Source organism: Rutilus rutilus (genome assembly GCF_951802725.1).
Source record: "Rutilus rutilus genome assembly, chromosome: 9".
NCBI lineage: Eukaryota > Metazoa > Chordata > Actinopteri > Cypriniformes > Leuciscidae > Rutilus > Rutilus rutilus.
This window is the reverse complement of record NC_140223.1, coordinates 31,133,538-31,160,493: the sequence shown is the minus strand read 5'-3', so window position 1 is coordinate 31,160,493 and position 26,956 is coordinate 31,133,538. Positions and strand designations below refer to the sequence as shown.

Below are 26,956 nucleotides of genomic sequence, written 5' to 3'. Positions count from 1 at the left end.
TCCCGGTCACGTTGGAAGAAGTTACCGAGCTGGGGACTATTTTCAGGCGCTGCGTCATATCATTACGCCTGCTGCACCCATGGTACAGCCGCACAGTTCCTTGATTATTACGCTGGAATGAGAGTAGTTCCTAGCCATATAGGCTTAGAAAATCGCAACTTTTCATTTTCCGTCGATCTTAGTACACGGTTTAACTACAGAAGAGTCAAGTTTTAAATAGGAAAAATATTGAAACTCTTTGGTCATTTTGAAAGAAATGCTACTGGACTCATCAGAATCAATGATCTATGCTAAGCTATGCTAAAAGTGGTCCCGTCAGACCCGGAGTTCGGCTGAATGGATTCTAAAACGGTAAAACTCATCTGTTTAACTCTGGGGGAGATGTAAAATGAGCATATTTCCGAAAAAAGTGGAGTATCCCTTTAAGCTCGAATGGATACTTTGACAATTTTCAATCTGGTTTCCGACCGCACCACAGCACAGAGACAGCGCTCATAAAGATAATAAACGATATTCGCTTAAATACTGATACAGGCAAATTATCAGTGCTGGTACTACTCGACCTCAGTGCTGCATTTGACACTGTCGATCACAACATACTTCTTGACAGGCTGGAAAACTGGGTGGGGCTTTCTGGGAAAGTCCTAAAATGGTAACCGTTCAGGCCATACTTAGATGGGAGAGGTTATTATGTGAGTATAGGAGACCATAAGTCGGAGTGGACATCCATGACATGCAGAGTCCCTCAAGGCCCTTGCGCCACTCCTGTTCAACCTGTATATGCTCCCAATTAGCAAAATAATGAGAAAGAACCAAATTGCTTACCACAGCTATGCAGACGACACACAGATCTACTTAGCCCTATCGCCTAACGATTACAGCCTCATTGACTCCCTGTGCCATTTGTCACGACCGGCTCGAAGCCGTGGCAAATTAAATGGAGGACATAGTGATTGGTTTGCAGAAATAAAGATTTATTAACATAAATAGGAAAATATAAGCAAGAAAACATGGTCATCTGTAATGTCTGTTAGGTGCATGAATGTAAGGGTATCAATCACAGAAAACAAAATACTAAACCAAATAACAAAAGCAAGTTTAACCCTAAAACAAACCCGAGCCAACTCAAAGTAACGCGGAGAAAGACCTCTCCCTCAACACTAGCCAGCCTAAACTTTTATAGAGGGATGAACAGGTGGACATCGTTCCCTTGATGAGTCTCCTAGCCACACCCAGCAACCGGCCGTAGCGGGGAAGAGTAGAGACTCGTCACACACTCCCCCTAAAAAGAAGAGCAGAGAGTTTTAGAACACTTCCAAAACCCCACCACTGCTAAATTCAAACAGTCCAAGTAAGCGAACTTGGTCCAACTCCAAATCTTGTTATATCTCCAAGTCCTTTCAGCAACCACGGCGCCTAGGAAGCAAATCAAGAAAAGAACAGAGACAGGAAAATAGAAGAAATCCCATAACACTAGACGATATAAATACGAGATAAGGCATCAGCAGTTGTATTCTCTGAGCCTTTAATATGGCGGATATCTAACAGGTATCCCTGTAAAAATAAGCACCACCTCATTAACCTCTGGTTTGGGTTCTGCAACGAATGAAGAAAAACTAAAGGGTTGTGATCAGTAAAAACCACCAGGGGTCCCTCAGACGAACCCACATACACGTCAAAATGTTGCAAAGCCCAGATCAGAGCAAGCGCCTCCTTTTCTATCACAGAGTAATTAAGTTGATAAGGATTGAACTTTTTAGAAAAGAATCCAACTGGATGATCAATTCCATCCTCATAAGTCTGTAACAGAACGGCACCAGCACCCACATTGCTGGCATCCACTTGCAACCGAAATGCTTGGTCAAACTTTGGCGCTTTCAAAACAGGATCCTCTGTAAGAAGCAATTTTACCTTTTCAAAGGCTTGCTGACAACCAGACGTCCAACAAAAGTCTACTCCTCCCCGCAGTAAATTTGTCAGGGGAGCCACCACTGTAGAAAAATTCCTGCAAAAACAACGATAAAACCCTACCATTCCAAGAAATCGCATAAGTTCTTTCTTGGTGGCAGGTGTTGGGTAGTTATCAATCGTTTCTACTTTCGCACGGACAGGGCGCACTTGGCCTTGCCCCACCACTTTCCCCAAGTAGACTACTGTGGCCTTGGCGAACTCACATTTTATCAAATTAACGGTCAAATTCGCCTCCACAAATCGATCAAATAGTGCTCTAATTTGAACAATATGTTCTTCCCAAGTTCGACTATACACAACAACGTCATCTAAGTTCACAGCGCAACCCTTTAAACCACAAATAACTCGATTCATTAAACGCTGGAAAGTTGCGGGAGCATTACGCAACCCGAAACTCATAACGTTGTACGAGAATAATCCAGACGGTATAATAAATGCAGAAATTTCTTGAGCTCTTTCAGTTAAAGGCACTTACCAGTAACCTTTTAGTAAATCAAACTTACTAACAAATTTAGAGTTTCCCACTTGATCAATGCAGTCCTCAATTCGAGGCAATGGAAATGAATCGGGTTTTGTTACAGCATTTACCTTTCGGTAATCAGTACAAAATCTGAACGATCCATCAGATTTACTCACTAGCAATGATGGAGAAGCCCAGCTAGAAAAAGAGGGTTTAGCGATATCATTTTCCAACATATAATCAACTTCATTTTCTAATTGTTGTTTTTTATTCGCAGACACTCGATAATAGCGTTGATGAATTGGAGCCGAATCTCCCACATCAATATCGTGTTCAATAAGACTTGTATGAGATGGAGTATCGGGAAACAGTGTAATATATTCAAAAATCAAATTAATCAAATCAGTACGCTGCACCTCCGTTAAATGACTAAATCGATTGTGCAAAGAGCTTAACACTTCTGAATTATGTAAACGACCCTGAAGAACAGAATCTCCAGGATCAATCTCATCCTGATCCCCGCCTAACAGAATTGAAGTGGTTGACAATTCAGCATCACCACAAGCAAAAGAACCTGTAACCAGAACAGGTTTAATGCCAGAATTAGGTATAACAACGTTGTCTTGATTTACTTTAGCGTCAACAAAATCTTCAGAACCATAGAAAGGCTTTAGCAAATTTACATGACACAACCTCGTCTTCTTTTTTCGATCTGGCGTATTAATCAAATAGTTAAGATCAGAAATTTGACGAGCCACAGTATATGGACCTACAAACTTGGCCTGAAATGGTGATCCCACAATAGGCAACAGAGCAAGAACTTGATCACCCAATTGAAAGGAATGCAATTCTGTACGACGATCAAAAAGTCGTTTCATCCGATCTTGTGCTCTGCTCAAAGATCCCTTTACCAGTTGGCACGCTTCAAAAATTCGTCTGCGAAAATCACTCACATATGATAGAACATTTTTTGGTGGATCAAATTTTCCAATCTGCAGACAAAACAGATAATGGACCACGCACCTCATGACCAAAAACGAGGTCATTCGGACTAAATCCAGTACTCTCCTGAGCAGCTTCTCGAGCAGACATCATTAACCAGGGTAACCCAGCTTCCCAATCTTTATTCATCTGAACACAGTAAGATCTCAATAAAGTTTGGTGAAATCTTTCCAGTGCTCCCTGACTTTGGGCGTGATAAGCACTGGAAAGATTATGTTGAATATGAAGCTGTTTCAAAACTTGACCAAACAAATTTGAAGTAAAATTACTCCCCTGGTCAGACTGAATAATTCGTGGTATTCCGAAGACTGATATAAACTGAGTCAGTGCTTTTAAAACTAACTTTGCGGTTAGAGAACGTAACGGGTACACAGCTGGATATCTAGTCACTTGGCACATAACAGTAAGCAAATATTCATTCCCCGCCTTTGACCGAGGTAATGGCCCCACACAGTCCACAATAAGATGTTCAAAGGGTTAACTAACAGCAGGAATTGGATACAGAGGGGCAGGTTTCATAGACTGGTTTGGCTTTCCAGTGAGTTGACATGTTTGACAAGATTTAATATACTTCGATATATCACGCTTCAATTTTGGCCAAAAGAAATGTTTCAAAAGCAACCTGTACGTCTTTTTCACCCCCAGATGTCCAGATGTGTCATGTGCCGTTTTTAAAACAAGTTGACGGAGAGACTGAGGTACTACAATTTGGAAAACAGGATCACCAATTACAAATTCTCCATGCGGCACCCACTTTCGGACTAACACGTCTCCCTCTAGATAATATCCAGAAGGAAGATTTACGATTGTATCATGAGAGACAACTCGATCAAACAATTCAACAAGTGTAACGTCAGCCTTTTGTTCCTTAATCAAGTCATCACGTGACACAGACAAGACGGAAGGAATTTCTAGAGGTGCACTCAAAATCTCTCTAGTTTCAGATTTATCAACAGCTGGTATTTTACTCATAGACCTTGTTATCACGCATGACGGAAACCCATTCAAAGAACAGGAAAAATTCTCATCACTTGCGTCAAAAGTCGACACAGATGGTGTGACCACCAAATTCGGTGAAACATTCCGCCAAACTCGTTCACCAGCCAAATCATTTCCCAGGATTACCTGTACTCCGTCCACAGGCAAGCAGGAACGCACAGCAACTTCCACTTCTCCCTGGATCAAATCAGAATGCAAAATGATTTTATGTAAGGGAACAGATATCACATTCAAACCAATACCCCTAATCAACACATTGTTCCCAGTATACGAATCATTTGAAAAAGATAGAATAGACTCTAGGACAAATGTTTCTGATGATCCAGTATCACAAAGAATTTTGACCGGCACATCTTCTGTAGAATTTACCAATCTAACAGAACCATCTGTAACAAATGGAGAAAATGTTGAAACACGTGACGAGGAACTCCCCAGTACATTTACTTCCGAGGCAGTCACTGCCAGAATAACAGCCTTCACCGAAGACGATTTAGATTTCAACAAAGGACACTCATTCTTCCAGTGACCAAACTCATGACAATAATTACAGATGTTTTCTCTGTCTTTTCCTCCAACAAATGCAAGACGCTGTTTGTCAGGTATATCACCCAAAGTTCTCGGAGATCTACTAAAATCATGCCACAACTCTCTCTTAACATTTTCTCCAGCATTTTTGTAGCCGGAAGAGATTTTATGAATCAGAGAAAATTCATCAGCCATAACAGCCCCCTCATATGCGGTGTCTGGTTTACGCTCACTAATATAAGTTACTACACGTTGCGACACAGAGTTTTTAAACTGTTCAAGCAAGATCAACTCCCTCAAATCGTCTAACGTTTTAACGTCAGAAGCTGCACACCAACGATTGAAGTGAACTGAAATATCATGTACAAACTCAACATGCGTTTGACTATCAGTTTTCTTCCAGGACCTAAATTTTTGTCTATAGGCCTCTGGGACCAACTCGTATGCCCTTAATACTGCATTCTTAACAGTCAAATACTCCTTAGCATCTGCTACACTAAGAGACAAATATGCTTCTTGAGCTTTTCCTGTAAAAACAGACAGTAACATAAGCTTACGTTCATCATCTGGCCAATTCCGCGTTTCTGCCACGCGTTCAAACAACAAAAAGAAGCGTTCAACATCTTTCTCGTCAAATCTAGGGATCAATCTCATATTAGCCACTACATCAAATTTACACGAAGCCAAATCGCGTTCTACACCTCCCGTTAAATTAAGTTTACCTTCTTTTATCAGATCCAAACGGTAACGTTAAAGATCAAGCTGTTGTTGTTGTAACTGTAGTTTAGACATCTCAACACGATTTTGTGCTTCTACCATTTCTCTTTTTATTTCCGTTTGAATTAACAACAATTGTTTTTGTTCTTCAAATGTTAGATGAGACATTGATGCTGCACTAACAAAAGCTGAAACATCTTCCAAAGATTGAGACTCCAAAACTCCGCGTTCAGATAACTCAGTCTTAATCATAGTTTTAATACTATCTTTTAAACGTTTATCTTGACTTGACAAACTAATTTTGTAATGCGTTGCAAGTTCTACTAGTTGATCTTTAGAAAAATCATCCAACAGATCTTCAGACGGAGCACTAATAAAATCCCCAATCTTTGAATCCATGGTGAACAACAAGAGTAAGCTACGACTACTTAATTTCCAAAATATATATCTGAGGGGTCGCAATTGGATAAACAATTCCCTCTAACTAAATTCCCAAACTATCTAAACTTATCCCTAATCTTCGTACAGTTACTTGCAGCGGGTTTTTATACACTGCAAACCAGTGTTTGAAATGGCGACCGATTAACAAGTCACCGTTACAAAACACGGACGTGTTCCCGAGACAACTGCTCTAGCTGCTTTCACCATACAAACATAACAAACTAAAATAAAAAAAATTCGGAGCATCCCGTTAAGGATACCCCGCTAAACCTAAACAGGGAAAAGCATATCCAACAAGAAACCTCCCCTCAAACATACAAACAGTAGTCAATACTTACCGATGCCAATCTCCCGTGAAATAGACCAACACAATCACTATAATCCTCCACGAAACTTCAAAACTCAGTATTCAACGAACATTACTAAGAAAAAATACATATTTAACGAATCAATTATCAGATTAACGAAATCAACTCTTTAACCAAACAAATTTAACAAAACTTATGGACGAGCCCCCACATTTGTCACGACCGGCTCGAAGCCGTGGCAAATGAAATGGAGGACATAGTGATTGGTTTGCAGAAATAAAGATTTATTAACATAAATAGGAAAATATAAGCAAGAAAACATGGTCATCTGTAATGTCTGTTAGGTGCATGAATGTAAGGGTAGGCTATCAATCACAGAAAACAACCCTTACGAAAAAGAAGTTTATTCAAGTGTTCTATTAGTATACTTCTTTTAAACTAATATACTTTCAGTCTACTTTTTATATACTTCTCCGAAATATATTTTACGTACTTCTCAGAAGTATACTTCAAATTGCACTTAAGTATACTTGACTTATACTGACAGAAACGTCTAAGTATACTTGTACTCAATCTTTTGATCGAGATATACTTAAAATTTTAATTATTCAAAGTATACTTGGCTTGTAGTTGTGTTAACTCTTTTGATCGAGTAGCCTATTAAATATACTTTTTTTACATTGTTTTTCATATACAGTCTTATGAAACTTTGTTTGAAAATATTGATTAAAATATATTTTTAAATATATTTTTTTTATTTTTAAAATATATATTTTATAACATATAAAACAGATATGTTTCTAATTCTGCGTATCTGAATTTTTGTGTAGGCTAGTTCACTGGTAGTGTACATATTTGCTTTAAAAAAAAAAATTCCCACCATTGACTGAATTTTCCAGCTATCCATGTTTTCACTGGTATACGGTAGGGGGCGCTATGACGGCAGTTCTAGTACAGAATCTCTGGATCAAAACACAGGAGAAGAAGAAGCTGAACCATGTGATAGAAGATTGCTCACTCAAATGTAAAATAATGTGATCATCAAACATTAAACAGCTTGTAAATCAAAACTGCTTAATGTTTCCAGATGAAATTAAGCGGAGGCCTAACCCATGAAGAGAAAACGACTGTGAAGCTTTGGGGGTGTTTGACTCGATCTACTCCACCTGTGTTTTGATCATCGTTCTGGATCTGATCAAGGCGTAGTCTTTGACAAAAATGTGATTTTCTCAACATTTTAACAAAATGTTGCCTTTCTTTATGAAACTTACTGACATTCGAGTGTTGATAAAAAAGGATGCATGAAGCTAATAAAATGTTTTTAAAATTAAAGTAGAGTTAAAGGTATTTTTCAAGTATAAAAAATAACATTTGAACATAGTATTATACTGTAGGCCTACTGCAACTGCAAAAATTGTATAAAAATAGTAAACTATAAGTATAATGTTAAGTTCACTTAAAGAAAACTTGTAGAATAAAACTACTAAACTAGGAGTTTAGAGTACACAAAAAGAGTAACAAATAATATATAAATGGTAAACTATAAGTATGATGTTAAGTTCACTTAAAGAAAACTACTAGTTTAGTAGTTTTATACTACAAGTTTTCTTTTAATGTACTCTCAGTAAACTTGTAGTATAAAACTACTAAACTGGTAGTTTACTGAGAGTACACTAAAAGAGTAAAAATAATATATAAATGGTAAACTATAAGCATGATGTTAAGTTCACTTAAAGAAAACTTGTAGTATAAAACTACTAAACTAGTAGTTTACTGAGAGTACATTAAAAGAAAACTTGTAGTATAAAACCACTAAACTAGTAGTTTACTGAGAGTATACTTCAAAGTTGCTACAAGTATTAAAATAGTAAACTACTAGTATACTCATAAGTTCACTTGCAGTACAAATGAGAAACATAATTATGAACTAGTTGTGCACTTAAAGTTTACTACTGTTACACTTATAGTACACTTAAACAAATACTTTTATATACTTCAAGTGGGCCAATTTAGTCCCAAGCGGTATTAAAATAGTACACTTACAAGTTTACTACTAGTACATATTGACATTAGTATACTTACTACATAAGTATACTTAAAAATATACTTGAACATTACTCAAGTATACTTCATAAAATGAACTTGAAGTATACTTTTTTTTCGTAAGGGAAAATACTAAACCAAATAACAAAAGCAAGTTTAACCCTAAAACAAACCCGAGCCAACTCAAAGTAACGCGGAGAAAGACCTCTCCCTCAACACTAGCCAGCCTAAACTTTTATAGAGGGATGAACAGGTGGACATCGTTCCCTTGATGAGTCTCCTAGCCACACCCACCAACCGGCCGTAGCGGGGAAGAGTAGAGACTCGTCACACAATGCATTGATGAAGTCAACAGTTGGATGTTGTTGTGTTCTTCTGTGCATACTGGCCAGTAGGTGGCGGTAGAGGTTTGTAATATGGGATATTGAGAACAGAAGAATAAGAGAGTCTGAGTGTTGCATCAGCTGCTATCTATGCTGTTCTATTTTGCTACTTCTATTGTTATTAAAGATTCCTTATTTGAGAAAGCCTTTCATTCCTTCTTACTAAGGATATAATAAATTGGCGATGAGGTACTTTTCTTTTTGGAGATGGCAGCTGTTTCTACTTTTTCCACGCCATTTTTGCCATGTCCTGGTGAACCAACTATTCCTTTCGACACGTGGCTACGGATGTTCCAGAATTATTTGCTTGTTGTTGGTGCTTCTGGAGATGCATGGCCAGTTGAGCGCAAACGAGCACTACTGCTACATTGTCTGGGCACTGAAGGACAAAGATTGTTCTATTCCTTGCCGAATCAAGGTGATACGATGGAAGATGCGATTGCGGCCTTGAAAGCGCATTTTACCCCTCGACGGAACATAGTAGCTGAGCGCCATGCTTTCAGGAAACGTGTTCAGGCACCAGGAGAAACTATAATTCAGTACGTAGCTGCTCTACGGGATTTAGCAGTTTCTTGTGACTTTGCAGCTACTTTGGATGACATGTTGCGTGATCAGCTTGTGGAGAATGTGTCCAGTCATCGGATTCGTGAGAGACTGCTTTTGGAATCTGAATTGACTCTAGAAAAAGCCATTACTATAGCCACCCAAACAGAAGCTGCTGGTGAACAAGCCAAATTATTATCGAATACTCGTTCAGTTCCTGTTCAAGTGATACATGGAAAGCCTCCACCTGCAGCTGGACGTTTCCGTCGTAGACCACCTTTAAAGCCACCGTCTGCAATGCACTCTTCAAAGCCTTCGTCAACTACTGCACCTGGTTCATCTTCCCGTGAATGCTATCGTTGTGGATCTAAGAAACACCTCGCGAATGATCGTAGTTGTCCTGCTGCATCGGCACAGTGCAATAACTGTCAAAAGATGGGACATTATTCGTGGGTGTGTCGTTCAGGACAAGCTTGCTCAGTGCGTGAAATTGACTTGCCTGAAGTTCAGATCCTTTATATGCATGACTCACTAATTGATAAAATTCGGTGCACTGCTCTCATTGCGACCGCAACTACGTCTGTGCCTATCGAGCTTACCGTGGATTCTGGGTCATCTGTTTCTATATTGCCTAAAATTGTGTATGATACACACTTCCAGAGAGATGCTCTGCTGCCTCCTTCATTGAAACTGGGACGTATTCTCGTGCTCCGATTCCTGTGCTTGGCTGCTTACCTGCCACTGTCTCTATGGATGACATCACCTGCTCCACGTCATTCTTTGTGGTGGAATCTGGCACAGCTCTGCTTGGGATGGATCTTATTAATGGCTTACATCTTCGTTTTGAAGGCAATTCAATTTTGCCCGCACTGTCATCAACGCCTGTGCTGCGATTGTCTGCGTTGACGCCTTCAGCTGCTTTGGGATGTGCAAAAGGCTTTGTGCACAGAGTAAAGACTTCTCCAGCTGTTGCTCCTGTGCGCCAGAAACTCCGCCGCTTACCGTTGTCTGTTAAAGCCGCAGTCAGTGAGGAAATTCATCGCCTTCTCGAGTCTGACATTATAGAGAGAGTAGACGCTTCGCCGTGGGCCTCCCCGATAGTAGTAGTACAGAAAAAGTCGGGTGCCATTCGAATGTGCGTGGATCTGAGAGAACCCAACAAGGCTGTAATTACAGATAGCTACCCACTACCACACATTGAGGAACTGTTGTCTTTGTTAAGGGGAGCAACTGTATTTTCTACTATCGATTTGGAGAGTGCTTATTTTCAGTTGCCCTTACATGAGGAGAGCCGCGATCTGACTGCCTTCATTACTCACGAAGGACTTTTCAGATTTTGCCGCGTACCGTACGGACTTGCACCTTCTGCTTTTCAGAGAATGTTGGTAACAGTTTTGCAGGGACTTCCGAATGTTGCCAATTACCTTGATGATATCATTCTCTGGGGACGTACGCAAACTGAACATGATCACACGCTCAAAGCCGTTGTTCAGCGCTTACAGGATGCTGGACTGAAGCTGAATCAATCGAAATGTCAGTTCAACAAAACCAGTCTGCGTTTCCTGGACCATCTGGTGAATGCGCAAGGAATTCAACCTGATTAGGATCACCTTTCTGCCATTCTTCATGCACCCGCTCCAAAAGATGCACCTCAACTCCGCTCTTTCATCGGTCTACTATCGTGGTACAATAAGTTTATTCCTAACTTTGCCACGGTAGTTGAACCTCTGCGTGCGTGCATCAGGCAGGGCTCAGATTTCGTCTGGTCGGAGGAAGCTCAGCAATGCTTTGATGCTGTAAAAAAGTTGCTCATTGACAGTCCTGCACTTTCATTGTTTGACCCCGATTTGCCTACGGTGGTATCTACAGATGCCTCTGATTATGGCCTGGGCGCTGTTCTTGCTCAAGTTCATGAGAATAAGACTGAGCGCGTCATCGCTTTTGCATCCCGGACATTGTCGCCTGCTGAACGCAAGTACTCGACCATTGAAAAGGAAGCACTTGCGTGTGTCTGGGCAGTTGAAAAGTGGCGAACCTACTTGTGGGGTCGTAAATTCCTCCTGCGGACGGACCACCAGGCATTAACTGTGCTCCTCTCATCCAAAGGTACTGATCTCGCCGGAATGCGCATTGCGCGCTGGGCAGCATGGTTACTGTGCTTTAACTATGATGTGATTTACCGGCCTGGGGCTCAAAATTGCACTGCCGACTGTCTTTCTCGTCTGCCTTTGCCTGCTTCGGATGAAGACTGCATGGACGCTGAACCTGAGTTTGTGGCGTTTATGTCTCCTGCAATGTCAGCTCTGTCACCTGCTGAGTTTGCTTCTGCCTCCGCGACGTGCTCTGAACTGAGTGCATTACGCACACAAATAGCTCGCGGTTGGCCTTCCTCTTCAACTTCTGTGGATAATATTCTACGTCCATACTTCAAACTACGTGACGAATTGAGTGTGCAGCACGATTATGTGTTCAGAGGATCACGTCTGGTTGTGCCTGTTGCGCTAAGGCACACAATGGTGAAGTTAGCTCATGAAGGCCACCAGGGAATTGTGCGCACAAAACAACGCCTTCGTGAACTGCACTGGTGGCCAGGCATAGATTGTCTGGTTAAAGAGCACATACAGACCTGTCAAATGTGTCTGTCCTCTGACAAAACTGCCAACACCTCTGTTGCGCCGCTGCAGCCAGTGCCTTTTCCGTCTGTACCGTGGGACAAGGTAGCTGTAGATGTGGTGGGTCCATTTGAAACCGCTGTGTGGGACTGTCGTTATGCGCTGACATTAGTTGATTATCACAGTAAGTGGCCTGAAGTCGCTTTCACCGCTTCCATCACTACTCAAAATGTTATCGCCTTCTTGTCATCTGTGTTTAGTAGATACGGCAATCCATGTTCTATCGTGTCTGATAATGGAACCCAATTCACGTCAGCGGAATTTGCTACATTCCTAAAAGAGAGAAACATTCAACACATACGTACTTCTGTCTACCATCCAGCCGCGAATGGAGCTGTGGAACGTTTTCATCGCGTGCTGAAAGGCTGCATTCAGTCTGCTGTTCTGGGAACGAAGCCGTGGAAATCAACAGTCATGGAATTTCTCCAAGTGTATCGTGCTACACCGCATTCTGCCACAGGACTATCCCCGTTTGAGTTGCTTCATGGCAGAAGGATGCGAACACGTCTTAATGTTCTTCCTCTTCTCACCACACGTCAGGATGCTCCTGCGCTTCTTCAGCGAGTTTCTTTGAAACAACAGAAAATGAAAGCATACACTGACTCCAGACGTGTGGCTCGCACTCCTGATTTCAAAGTGGGAGATTGGGTGCGTGTGCGCATTCCAACTCACGTTCCGAAAGCGCATCCAAGATTTACCAACCCACGTCAAATTGTGCGTAAACTGGGTGTGTGTACTTACCTGTTATCAGACGGGAAGAACTGGCATGCTTCTCACCTGGCTCGTTCTGTTGCACCTGTTTCGGAGACTACTGATATGGATGCTGTGGACTTGTCATTTCAGTTTCGTCCTCCTCCTCCTCCGGCGCCTCAAGCTCCTCAAGCTCCTGAAGCTCTTCAAAGGGGTTCTACCCGTGTGAGACGACCTCCTCGTTGGCTGGAAGACTGTGTTACTTAGTCACTTGCATTGCAAGAATATAAAGGATGAGTAATTCATTAAGTCACCTTGTTGTTTATTTTAATATGAATACTACATTCTTGTGATTATCGTGAACTTATTTTGTTCTTTAGTTTGATTGATTTAAGTAGTTATGTTACATAACCAAGTGAATGCCTTGGTAATTTTGTATCTTTGTTATTGTGTTTCTTTTGTTCTTACAAATCTGGGTAGACAGTTTGCTTTAAGTGATGGGGGAATATGTTGTGTTCTTCTGTGCATATTGGCCAGTAGGTGGCGGTAGAGGTTTGTAATATGGGATATTGAGAACAGAAGAATAAGAGAGTCTGAGTGTTGCATCAGCTGCTATCTATGCTGTTCTATTTTGCTACTTCTATTGTTATTAAAGAATTCCTTATTTGAGAAAGCCTTTCATTCCTTCTTACTAAGGATATAATAGATGTGCCAAAAGTTTCTTCAGTAAAACAAAGACAAAACTGAAGTCATTGCGTTTGGAAACAAAGATGAAGTTCTCAAGGTGAACGCATACCTTCACTCTAGGGCAGTGGTTCCCAAACCTGTCCTGGAGGACCACCAACACTGCACGTTTTCTTTTTCTCCCTAGTCAAACACACCTGATTCAACTCATCAGCTCATTAACCCATGTGATAATGAGCTGATGAGTTGAATCAGGTGTGTTTGACTAGGGAGAAAAAGAAAACATGCAGTGTTGGTGGTCCTCCAGGACAGGTTTGGGAACCACTGTTCTAGGGGTCAAACAACCAAAAATCAAGTCAGGAATCTTGGTGTGACACTAGAGTCAGACCTTAGTTTCAGTAGTCATGTCAAAGCAATAACTAAATCAGCATACTATCATCTGAAAAATATTGCAAGAATTAGAGGCTTTGTTTCCAGACAAGACCTAGAGAAACTTGTGCATGCTTTCATCACCAGCAGGGTGGATTATTGTAATGGACTCCTCACTGGCCTTCCCAAAAAGACCATAAGACAGTTGCAGCTCATACAGAACGCTGCCGCCAGGATTCTGAGCAGAACCAGAAAATATGAACATATCACACCAGTCCTCAGGTCTTTACACTGGCTCCCAGTTAAATTTGGGATTGATTTTAAAGTATTATTACTGGTATATAAATCATTCAATGGCCTAGGACCTCAATATATTGCAGATATGCTCACTGAATATAAACCCAACAGATCACTCAGATCATTAAGATCATATCAGCTAGAAATACCAAGGGTTCACTCAAAGCATGGCGAGTCCGCTTTTAGCTATTATGCCAGCCGCAGCTGGAACCAGCTTCCAGAGGAGATTAGATGTGCTCCTACAGTAGTCACATTCAAATCCAGACTCAAAACACATCTGTTTAGCTATGCATTTAATGAATGAGCACTGTGCCGCTGTTCGTCTGACTGTTTGTACTGTACTGTATTTTATTTTTTATTTTTATAAACTGTTTTAATTATTCTTATTTCTTTTTATTATTTTAATTTCTTCTATGTAAAGCACTTTGAATTGCCATTGTGTATGAAATGTGCTATATAAATAAACTTGCCTTGCCTTGCCTTGAAATCCACTGTTTGAATGTTCCTCATGATCTCTGATTTTGTCTTTGACAGTGTGGAAGACAAACTGTTAATGAAGATGTTCAGAGCGCTGAGATCATTGAATGGTCGTTTTCCACTGATAGAGGAGTTTTCACTGCTCACAAAAGACTCAAAGCGAAATCTCTCTCATATCCTGAGCAGCTTGACGTCTCTCCTGAGACTGGTGTCTGTTCAGTGTTTGGATCTTACTGAGTGTAAATCAGAGGCTCTGTCTCTCACGGCTCTGTTGGGTCTCCAGGAACCCCGGACTATCAGGTCTGTGTTCAGCAAAGTTGGTCCATTTTCTGTGAGTAAATCAACCTGTTTAAAACTGATAAGTCCTGTTCTGTGTGTGTGTGTGTGTGTGTGTGTGTGTGTGTGTGTGTGTGTGTGTGTGTGTGTGTGTGTGTGTTCAGGTTCTCCAAAGAGACTCTTCAACAGCTGGTTTCTCTGGTGTATGAAGCACAGGATGATGAACTGACTCGCTCTTTCCTGAAGAAGGTGTCGAAGGATCTGACTTCCTGCTCACTGACCTGGGAAGTGATTCATTTCCTGCTGCAACATCGAGATCTACATCTGAAGTTGGACTTTAGAAAGAACAAAATCTCTTGTGAAAACATCAGAGAACTTCTGCCCTTGTTAGAGAGAATCAAGTTTAAAAGGTAAAAATAATCCATCAAGAATAGAGCCATTGTTTCCCTCCCTAATTTAATTTATATATATTTATAATAATATATGATTTTTTGTGCGTTTTTTTTACATACCTCAAATGTGAGTTTTGAAACCATTGTGTGCTTTAAAAACATAAGTTGCTAACAAGTTGCCTCTGGTTTTTCAGGGCTCCTGGCTTATTTCTCAATCATTGAAGAAACTCTCGTTTGAGAAAAGACTGTGTAATTTTTTGGCGTAGAACAAAATCTTTTAAAGTAATGTTTTTCCACAGACTTTATATTTACTCATGAATTGATAACCACTATTCTAAATTCCTATTAGAAAGTTTGCAGGCTGACCCGTGGCAAATTAGATTTCTGGGTCACTTTACATATTCACATCATGGCTAAACAGATCAATTGCATCCATTGCTTCTCTATTAAAGAACATGTAGTTTACTTCTCTGTGTTCACTGAGTGACTTTGATTCAAGTAGATTTTACTGATGATCTTATTCTCCACAGGTTGAGCCCCAGCTTTACTCTGTCCATCATTATGGAGATTTATGAGTCTCGCTCTCCTCAGTATGTGTCCAGTCTGATGAGTTCAGCAGGAAATGACATCAATCTGAGCGGCCGAGTGTTGGACTCTGTTCACTGCGCTGCCCTGCGCTTCACTCTCGAGAACTGCAACACTGTTAAACTCAATCTGCTCTGGACCTCCGTACCAGAGGAGGAGCTGGAGAGCTTTCTGCCTTTGCTCAGCAGAGTCACACAACTCAGGTTAGAAGATTTACAGCACTGATATTATAATGGCTGTTGTTTTGCTCAAGAATCTCTTTAAGTGTGTGTGTGTGTGTGTGTGTGTGTGCGTGCGTGCGTGCGTGTGTGTGTGTGTGTGTTAGTGTTGACAGGCTGCTGCTGCTGAAGCTGCTTCATTGCTGCAGTTCCTCTGATCTCCAGCAGGAGACAGCATCTGTTCTGCTCTCTGCTCTTCACAACACACTGGACTTCTCCTGCTGCTCGGCTCTGGATTTAACAGACACACTGGAAAATCAACAACATTTGAAACTCACCGTTAAAGACTGTAAAATAATCTCATCTGTGCTTCAGAAAACCCAAAGTGTTGTGAAGTTGATTTTACAGGACTGTGAGATCTCTGATACGGCCCTGAAACAACTTTGGCCAATCCTGCCTCGAGTCCAGCTGAGGTGAGAAACCTGACAGATCCCTTTCATTACTGATATTACACAGTCCACTTATTTATCTCCATATAAACTCCCTGTATATTATTCTCATGTTTGTCGTTGTGTTCTCCTGTCTCTCATCAGCTGTAGTAAAGCTTTGCTGCTGCAGTTTCTGGCTTGTATTAAAGCTGGATCTCAGAGAGGCTCTTCGAGGAGGACTGAGGCTCTTTCACAGGCCTTGGGAGGAGAGATGGACCTCAGTCACACTCAGATGGACCCGAGCGCTTGTGAACAGCTGGCGCTGTTTCTGGAATATTCTGAAGGACTGAAAGAACTGGATCTCAGTCACTGCAAACTCACTGATCACTGCATGAAGCCGCTGATGCCACATCTGCACAAAACTCAGACTCTGGAGTGAGTTACAGAGACACGGCAGCAATAGACAAACACTAAACGTGTTTATTTCTGTTATTTTATTGTTTCTGTCTCATTTCTTCTTATAGTGTGAGTGACAATAATATCACAGATGAATCAGCAGAGAGAATCCACAGCGTCGTCTCCAGTCACAGCAATATCCAGACTGTGCGGTAAGTGTGTGTAATCTGTGTTTTTTATTTCTGTATGTTTATTAACTCTTTATGAGCCCAAATTATTTGTAGATACAAACAGAGTAAAAGCAGGCAGTTTTAGTGATTTAACCAATTGATTTTCACTTATATAATGTTATATGGGCTTATTTTATCCAATGCAAGTATTTTTTCTGAAATCTGATAAATTGTTTGGTTACCAAGAAAAAAATAGCTAGAAATGCTAGCTTTAGATCCGCATTGTTGAAGCTATACATGTATATGGTAAGCATATTTTGAAATATGTGAAGCAGTCATGAAATGTAAAATCAAGATGTCATTGATATTTACGCATATAAAATGTTGCAAAAACAAACATACTGCAAGTTTCATACCTCAAAGCCAATTCCCCAGTATAAAATGAGTTGTTGTTTTCCACCCTTCTGAAACGCTTGGATTTTAAGCTGCCCCATTCATGATTCAGTCACGATTTTCATCTTAATGCCCATTAAAAGGAGGTTGTTCTTAACAACTCATGTCTATCTATCAATCACAAGAGTGAAACTGCTGTCGAGTAAGACTGTCTGATGTTGTTCTGTCTGTGATTTAGACAAACTACCTTCAAAAACTATCCATATTATTCTAAAAACTATTGGAAAATCCAGAAACATAATATAAAGATCTGAAAATGCATTTATTGACCCTTTAAATACCACAAAGTCAGTATTTTTGATAAATAATGCAGTAAAAGCACATTTTATGTTATAATTCAAATGTTTTAATTTAAATTGATAAATCATGTATAAATGACAATAGTCTATCATAGAATGCATATTTGATTAAGTATTGAAAATTTTTGTTCTCATCCCAGAGGAAAATACAGTAAAGGAGACGTATAAAACTACTTTGGTGTTTTTCTCAAGGGTTGAGATTCATGAGATTGGAGCAAAAGTCTTTATTTACTCTCCTTTCAACATCATTGCTGTCAGTCTTCCCCCTAATATTTCTTTCTTAATGTGATCCATAGAAGTTTGATAACTCCTTTACGTTGTCTTTCCAGACTCGTTGGAAACAAAATCAATGATAGAGAGCCGTTCATCGGAGACAAGCGGTTTGAAATATGGTGAAGATCCTGCTTGATTTGTCAAAGATGTTTTGTAAAGAGAATGAAACATAAAACAAATTCTCACAATCACTTACAGTAAGACTTTAAGACATTGCTATTTTGTTATTAATTTATTTGCTATTAATAGTAGTTTTTTATTTTTTTTTATTCTATTTTATCAGGCAGCATCAATGTTCATATTACAGAGCTCTAATATCAATGTATATATGTGAAGAAACACTGTCTGTATGATATAAAATAAAGTTATGATGTGCTGGACTGGTTCTTTGTAGTGGATGTGGATTGTCTTGCAGGATACATACAGTATAAGTATAAGCAGAGCCAGAACTTGGAGTGTAACATGGAATTCAAGAAGGGCAGACGTGAACAAATGTACATGAACCTGTATTCATTACAAATGGATGTAATTGAATAATTAGTAATTAATACAGAAGGCTGAGTTCATCCCTCATTGCATGATATGCCTTTTTACCATTATCTTAATTCAGTTGATGTTACATTTCATTAAAAATATGTAATTTGCACATTATAGCACATATATTGATTCATACATGAATTCTTGTTTTTATTTTACGTGGCACCCATGACTGCTTGCAAATTTATTAAATAATTTCTTTATAAGGCACATATTTAACATAACTATTTGTTAAGGGTCTGAACCCCATGGCATACATCATTTAATTAAAGTTTTTTTTTTTTTTTTTTTAAGTTTACACTCTTTAAATGATCATTGAATGTGTTTTAGGAATTGTTTATTTCATATCATCCGTTCACCTCGGACAAAATACTGGACATAAAGACTGCGAGCTAAAAAATTACATGAATGTACAGTGATTTTAATCCTATGGTACGCAATATGAGATCAATGAGGAAAAAAATATTTGTGGTGTATTTTCCTGCTTCAAATTGGACACTATAACAATATCAATAAACATTTTCATTAATTTTTTTTTTTTTTTTTTTAAGTTTGTTGCCTCGAGGAAACATTGTACCAAAACGGACAAATTTAAACATCTTTAACATTTTCGTAGAAAAAAAGAAATATTATTGTCGAAAACATCAATATCTTTAACCAGACACTTGAACAAACACATTTATCCAGTTTTTATTGTATTACAAATTTCATATTTAATAAAAAGTAACATTTCATATCCAGCTGTTGCTATCAGGCAACATTGTGCCATCATGGAACACAAGTATTACCAAACCATATCATCAAGTTATCATATCCATCTTCATCTTCACTCTCACACTCATCAAGCGGCAGTTGTGTTGTATACCTGTTTAAGTGCTATAGAAATCATAGATGTGCTATTAGAGATCATAATATGTGCAGATGTGAAGTATTATTATTATAAGTGCATCTCAAAATAATGCAAAAATGCAAATGTATTTAGATAATTCTAACTCTTTTCCTTACAAATATTTATATTTATATATTCATATTTATATTATGCCTGGTATGGCATTATGCGATTCGGATACAATGTTGCCATGAGGCAACACAGTTTTTTGTTATGTCCTCTAAAACATTTGTTGATGTACAATGTGAAGTTCTTGAAAATACTTCTTTACTCACCAGTGAAGGTGACTCATATTTTTGTGGGTGATTAACTGGATGCAAATTAGTGAAAAATGCACTGGGGAAAATATGGAGCCATGTGACCTATACACATGTGCTGAAACAGGACACAAAATGGACCCCTGTGGGTCATGTGACAACTTTTTTGCACTTTATTTGATTAGTATTTGAGGAGTTCTCCACTGAGATAGGTGTGACCCATAAATGGGTGTCTCGTTTTATTAAAAATAAAATAAAATAAAATAAAAAGATCCATGAAGAGCCATGCAAAAGCAGAGCAAATTATTCGATTGTCAGTTAATATCAATATAATTTATAATAAACACTGTGACATGCCATAATAGGAATTGTGAATTCTGATATCATGGGGACTTTAACTATAAGAGACAAACAAACATGTTCTACGATAAAATGTTCCTGATTTATGAAATATTTAACATCAGTACAGTGACTAAAATATCTAAGTTAAACTAATTAAACTATGTGCTGAAAAAAAATATTTTTAATTATACACCACTATAATAGATGAATGTGGCTTAAGTAAAAAAAAAAAAAAAAAAAAAAACAACAACAAGCAGTCACTCAGTGACTTGTCATGACATGCAATAAATATAATGACACTGAGCAGATATAGGCTACATCAGAGCGTCATTGATTCAGATAGATAAACACATGTAGTTGAAAAGATAGTTGAGTACCAGCTGTTTAGCCTATGTGTTAAAGATCTGGTCTAGTAGTGCATAGGTAATGAGAACATTTCCATCAATTTCAGAGTGTCGGATTCTTTTTTTATGAAGTTTAAGGTCAACCTTGCAAGCCAAAGCATTTGTGATAAGTCTTTTGGGAAAAAGTATTACGTTTGGCCCGGGATCAACTGCTTGGAAGGCAAGTATCCGCAGATAGGGAGACAAATCAAAAACACTCTAGTAAACGGCGCACACACTGAGGAGGAAAAGGGAAGCAAGGATCACACAGGTCAGAGATAGGTAAATAATGTTCTGCATGAACACACACGTTCACTCCTTTCATATGGCAGGGTATGGCAGCTTTTTAGGGGATAATTCCTTTATTTTTGAAACCAACTGTTCAGAGTAATTTTTTGAGTTTTAAATTATTGTGTAACATGGACTTCACCAAAACTCACCATTTCACCTTAATACACTTCCTGCTGTTTTTTTAAGGCATCATAAATAGTTGACTTATTATTATTTTTTATTCCTTTATATCCGCAGCTGTCTATCTCCCAGGTTATGCCAGAAGCCATATAAGATTTTTGTCCAAATATTTAACATGTTGTTATGTGTATGATGCTGGTTTTAATATAGTGAGAGATAGGATATAAGCCTTCATAAACTATCGCACGCGCAACTGTGTTTGACAGGCACTTTTTGCTTCGTCTGACGGGAGATTTCACTGAGCGGTTATTATTATTATTTCTCTTTTTTATATTTTTGTATTTATATTATCTAGTATCCATTTTGTCTAGATTATTCAGTCTTTGATTACCCTGACCAGCCATGAAACACTCCAGCATTTTTCCAGCAGGCTGCAATAATTAATAATACTAATAGCCATAGGCTAATTATAATTATAATGATGATGATGATGATGATGAAAGAAGATGCGCTAAACAATTCAATTCAGTGAACTTTGTTTTTATAATAAATTATGACTATTTTAGCCCCTAGAAAACCAAAACTTTTTAAAATAAAAAAATATATATATTTTCAGGTCAACTAAAGCATTTTTAAATTTGCCATATGCCATTAGTGATTAAATTACAGAAGGCCTAAATATAAATGACATTGTAAAAAAAGGAATCAGTGAAAGAAAGAAAAGTCTTCTATAAACACATAGATAGCATTTTTTTTTTAAAACAGTTTAAATGCATTTTAATATCAAAACATTTGATTTTAATGTAAAAGTAACATACACAGGCGGCAGGCCTATGTGTTTTATGAGAAGTAGCCTATATGCTTTACATTTCCGTGTCATGTGACGTCAGACGCAGGACGCACGGGTGAAACTTTGAGTTTAAAGCTAACTTTTCGGGAAGAGGTACAAGATAAGGTAAAAGATAGAAGATGGATCATACTATCGGGACTTACTGTAATATCAGACTTTATTAACGGAAGATAAATCACCAGACTACAGAAAAGAAAGAGAACTGTGATAGAGAAATAGATTGTATTTCTCAACAAAAGGAAAACGAAAGTAATACAAAAGTACAGCTAATGTGGACTAAAGGCTCGTGACGATATTTCAAAGTCAAACGTATTCAAATGTTGTCGTATTAGTATTTTGTCAGTTGGAATACGATTTTGGCAGTTTATTGACAGTTTATTTTTACATTTAAAAACATTTGTTTTTTAACATTACAGTCCAACGGGTGTACCGGCGCCAAGGCCATGGACCGTTATCAGGTAACGTTAACGTTAATTAAACAGGAAGTGTGAAGTTTATGCTTATTAAAGAATATGCTGGGATTTAATGTCCCTGATTGGAAAAAGTATGGTAAGATTAGACAAGGCTAGGCCTAGCCTACTTTGTCCTCAAGGTGAGGAAACCTGTAGTCGAATATTTTGATAGCAAAATTCCCTCTTCAAAGAAATGTAGTCCCAAATGCCCAGTTTAATGCGCTTTTTAAAATTATAGCTTCTATACAATGTGCTTTTGTACAAAAACATTTTATATATACTTTTCCCCATATGTTCTGAGAAGATTCACAGACAGATATGATATTTTTTTAATTTGTTGTCGTATAACAAAAATTGTAACTCCTAACCACTTAATCATCTTACTCCATTCTCCCTATTTGAATGTTTTTATAATATGACTTTATAATATACTATTATGTGTTTTACCTCAAAAGAGTACAGGCTACGATTGAGATAACTGCTAAATGAGGCTATGGACACACAGGATTCAGAAGAAGATGTGGGGATGATGGAGTGTGGACGGTAATATTGCTTCAATCAATGATTGTTTCAAATGTATTCGTTTCTTTATCTATCTGTCTCAGTCAGTGTGAATTGGTTACAAAAACTGATAAACAAATACTTGTTTCTGGGCCATCACAGTGCATGTTTTTATTTAATTTTTTATTCATTTGTCATTTAACATTTTCTGCTTCATTTAAAGATTAAAACCAGATAAAACAACATCGCCATCGCCTTTAATCACATCTCTAGAAAGTGACCAGTCACTGGATCGACCAATTCTGTTCAAAGATGGATCTCAGGCCCCGTCCACACTACTGCGTTTTCGTTTAGAAACGGAGAATTAAAATGAATACGATCTCTGTCCACACCAGCGTTTTAGCTGCGTATTAGAATTGATCTCCGTCCACATTAAAACGACTGAAAACGCGATCACGTGACCATTCACCAACACTGGGCATGCGCGAGCCGGTGTAAACACAACTTCATTGATAAAATTATCCCACCATGCGCTGGTTCTTCCCGGGTTAACCCACATGGAAATAAACTATATAAACATATATGTTTTAATATAGGTTTTGAATATATGTGACATATATAAAATTGGCCGTTTTCCTATATTATATGTACATATATGCACATATATGTACATATATGTTCACATATATATGTACCTATATATGTGTGCATATATGCACCTATATGTTCACCTATATGTGTGCATATATGCACCTATATGTGTGCATGTACCTATATGTGCACCTATATGTTCACCTATATATGCACCTATATATGCGTGCATATATGCACCTATATGTTCACCTACTATGAAGTTATGTATAAAAATGCATTAAGTACATAAATTCAAATACAAAGTTTGTATATTTACAGTTTTAATTTTTGCATTTCAAATTTCACAACTTTAACCAATCTCTAATTAAGTACTTAATAATAGCAAATGTACAGTCAATTTCTGTTAAATTAACTAAACATACCTGAATACCTGCACATTTACAGTATTACTCATTAAACATAAACACTGCACATCAAGATACGTGAATGATAGGAAATACAATCTTAGTATATAATTTAGAACATGTAAAAATATCCACATTAAAAGGCAATTGCTGTATGCCTTTATACTCTAATATAACTTATTTTTACACATTTACAATTACATTTTATCTAAAGTGACTTAAAAATTAAGAGAACAATAGAAGCAACAAGTCCAGTGACAAGTCCCAGTTAGTGTAGCACAGTACACAAAGCATTTTTTTTTTTTTTTTTTTTTTAACAAAGATTTACTATTATTGGGTCAAGTGTTTATGAAAAGATGGATCTTTAGAGGTTTCTTGAAAATGTGTTGAGTTGGGCAGGTCATCCCACCAGCAGGGAACAGTCCAGGGAAAGGTCAGTGAAAATGATTTTGTGTCTCTTTGGGATGATGGCACCACAAGGCGCCATTCACTTGCAGAACACAAGCTTCTGGAGGACACATAGATCTGAAGCAGTGAGTTTAGGTCTTGCTGCAGCATCTGGATCAGTTGTAGAGGTTTGACTGATGCTGGAAGACCAGCCAAGAGAGCATTACAATAGTCCAGTCTGGATAGAACAAGAGCTTAGACAAGGAGTTGTGTGGCTCCGATTGGGAAGGGCCGGATCTTTCTGGCGTTGTATAAGGAAAATCAGCAGGATCGCATGGTTTGGCTGAAACCATAAGCAGTTCTGTCTTGGCAAGGTTGAGTTGAAGATGAAGGTCATTCATCCCGCAAGAATTGTCCATCAGGTAGGCTGAGATGCGAGCAGCAACCGTCAGATCCTCTGGCTGGAATGAAAAGTAGAGCTATATGTCATTAAGTGATAGGAAAACCCATGTTTCTAAATGACAGAAGAACCTAGTTACAATACAAAAAAGAAAAAAAGAGATGGGTGAAATCTAACACAATCGTGGTCTTACTGTAGCAAAACCAAACCTTGTGCAGCTCCAGTGGCCTCACAAGGATCAAATGAATATTCATATTGGAAAATATAAAATAAAACAAATTAACGTTACATTTTCTGCCACTTTTAATGGAATCATATGGAATCAGAAGACTCGGCCATTACAATATTTAAAATTACTTCTTCCCATACCTTGTTTGCCATGATCATTCTGCTTTCCACTTGACCTGAAATCACAAAAAAAAAAAAAAAAAAAATTACAACTCAGTATTACATTTACACGTCAGAATATGTTTCAAAATGTCCCGATTGATTTACTGACAGATACTATCGCGTATTAACAAAGATTTTATATACAATTAAACGGACTTTGATATGTATAACATGTCTACGAAAGCTTGTTTTAGGTCTTTTGAGGTGTGGGATATCTTTCTTAAAACAGATGGAAAATGTAAAGATGCATGCTACATTTTCAGTGTTTTGCCTCCAACTCTCGCCAGTTAACTGAATCATTTAGCTAACATGCTAACGTTAGCTTGAAAACTGTAACGTAAACTTAACACAAATGTAATCTAAAATCTCGTTCACATGTAGACTCTTACCTGCAGCCGGTGATCGGTTGGCATGATGTCCGCTGTGACGAACCAGGCTCACTGAAAAGGGCGTTATTCCCGAAGAATCCAAACCACTGATCTATATAGAATGACATTATATAGATCAGTGATCCAAACGGACTGACTGACAACAGGGCTCCTGCTCACGGCTGCTCTCAACGAATACGGTTGCTTTGAACCACTGTTAATCTCACAATCCACTTCACGAGAGTAAACTGAATTCAAATCTCCCGCTTGCCCTTGATACAGATCCAAACAAAGTCGACTGGTCAACAACTAACCGTTGTGGGCGGGACTAAACAGCGTAAACATAATGGTGGCGAATTTGAATCTGCGTCATTGCGTGCGCGCACGCGCACGCGCACACACACACACACACACACACACACACACACACACACACACAAAGCCCTGAATGTGCAGCAATGGAGATTTGGAAAATATTAATAAAATATACATGAAATTATGGGAGAATAAGATAATGAAATAATGATCAAAAAGAGCATCTATTTGCAAGACAAGATTAAAAGACTATAGCCTATGCAATAAAAAAAGAATTCAATACAGGCCTACTGTAGCCTATGTGTAACTCACTTTAACCCACACATGCTTAATTTTTTTTTTTTTTTTTTTTTTTTTTTTTTTATTAAACAATGTCATGTACAAACAACATGGCAAAAAATATATATACAATTACATAATGACAGTAGAATCAGGTGCAAAATTGTATTACCAAAAATTAAAATAAAAATAATAATAAAAGTAAAAAAAAAAAAAAAAAAAAAAAAAAAACCCCACACATGCTTAATAATCTGTAAGGACAAGACAACATATTGAATAGATGCAGATTTCTGCAGTTACACACCTTTTCTTTGTTTTCTAATTTCACATAAAAGAATCTGTAAAATATTACTTTGTAAAAATACAGACAAGTTCCTTTTAAAAAAATGTAAAATTGATGTAAAACCAAAATACAAGCAATTACCTGTAAATTTAATAGTGGACCTTAAATTACAGCAAATATCTGTAAAATAACAGGCATTCACTGTATAATGACAAAATAATAAAATCCTGTAAAAAAGAAAAAAATACAGACCATTACCTGTAAAATTACACTTGTTTTACAGTGTAGGCAACATAAATAAAAGCCCAAAATGTAGAAATGTACATTATTTATTTACTTAACAACAATCAAATAGTACAAGAACAAAAATAAGACAAAAAAAATGAACAGAAAAAAATGTATCTTTTTGATCTTCTCGAATTGATAGTGCAGAATCAGAGCTAGGCATCATGTATGGCAGTTGCCAAAGTGAGATATGAGCTACAAAATGACCATCCTGCCATAAGCTATATAGGAGGCATATCTTGTATGTACATATAGGGCTTATATGTGGATATAAAGAAGCAATACAGGAGACCTATATGGCCTGTATATGCACATATATGCACCTCAGTTTTGCCTATATGTGGCATATATATGCATATATGCAGCATATATATTATCATATATATGCATATATGCACCTCAGTTTTGCCTATATGTGGCATATATACGCATATATGCAGCATATATATTATCATATATGTGCATATATGCTGTATATAGGTTTCATGTATGTGCATATATCCACATATAGGTTCTTTCCATGTGGGAACCCAAAACCGATGCTCCATGTACACGGTCGATACCGGGAATTGTCAAACGTAAACTATTTTATCGGGAATTGTCAGTTTCACACGGGAA

General features: G+C 38.1%; 2 protein-coding genes across 2 annotated transcripts in view; both read left to right on the top strand.

Moving 5' to 3' along the window:
• Positions 1 to 14,374: 14,374 nt before the first annotated feature.
• Positions 14,375 to 18,396, top strand: LOC311297511 (uncharacterized protein). The gene is made up of 7 exons (XM_084419830.1): positions 14,375 to 14,881; positions 15,022 to 15,267; positions 15,780 to 16,037; positions 16,160 to 16,465; positions 16,586 to 16,855; positions 16,945 to 17,028; positions 18,068 to 18,396. Exons 1-7 carry the CDS (start codon positions 14,604 to 14,606, stop codon positions 18,132 to 18,134), a joined length of 1,509 nt encoding a protein of 502 aa, XP_084275956.1. The 5' UTR covers positions 14,375 to 14,603; the 3' UTR covers positions 18,135 to 18,396.
• Positions 18,397 to 21,712: 3,316 nt separating this feature from the next.
• Positions 21,713 to 26,956, top strand: part of LOC311297101 (uncharacterized protein) — a 44,059-nt gene continuing 38,815 nt past the window's right edge. Inside the window, exons 1-3 of the mRNA XM_084419215.1 lie at positions 21,713 to 21,785; positions 22,097 to 22,138; positions 22,588 to 22,675. Coding sequence (XP_084275341.1) covers positions 22,626 to 22,675 — 50 coding nt within the window. The 5' untranslated portion in view covers positions 21,713 to 21,785; positions 22,097 to 22,138; positions 22,588 to 22,625. The remainder of the gene's footprint in view (positions 21,786 to 22,096; positions 22,139 to 22,587; positions 22,676 to 26,956) is intronic.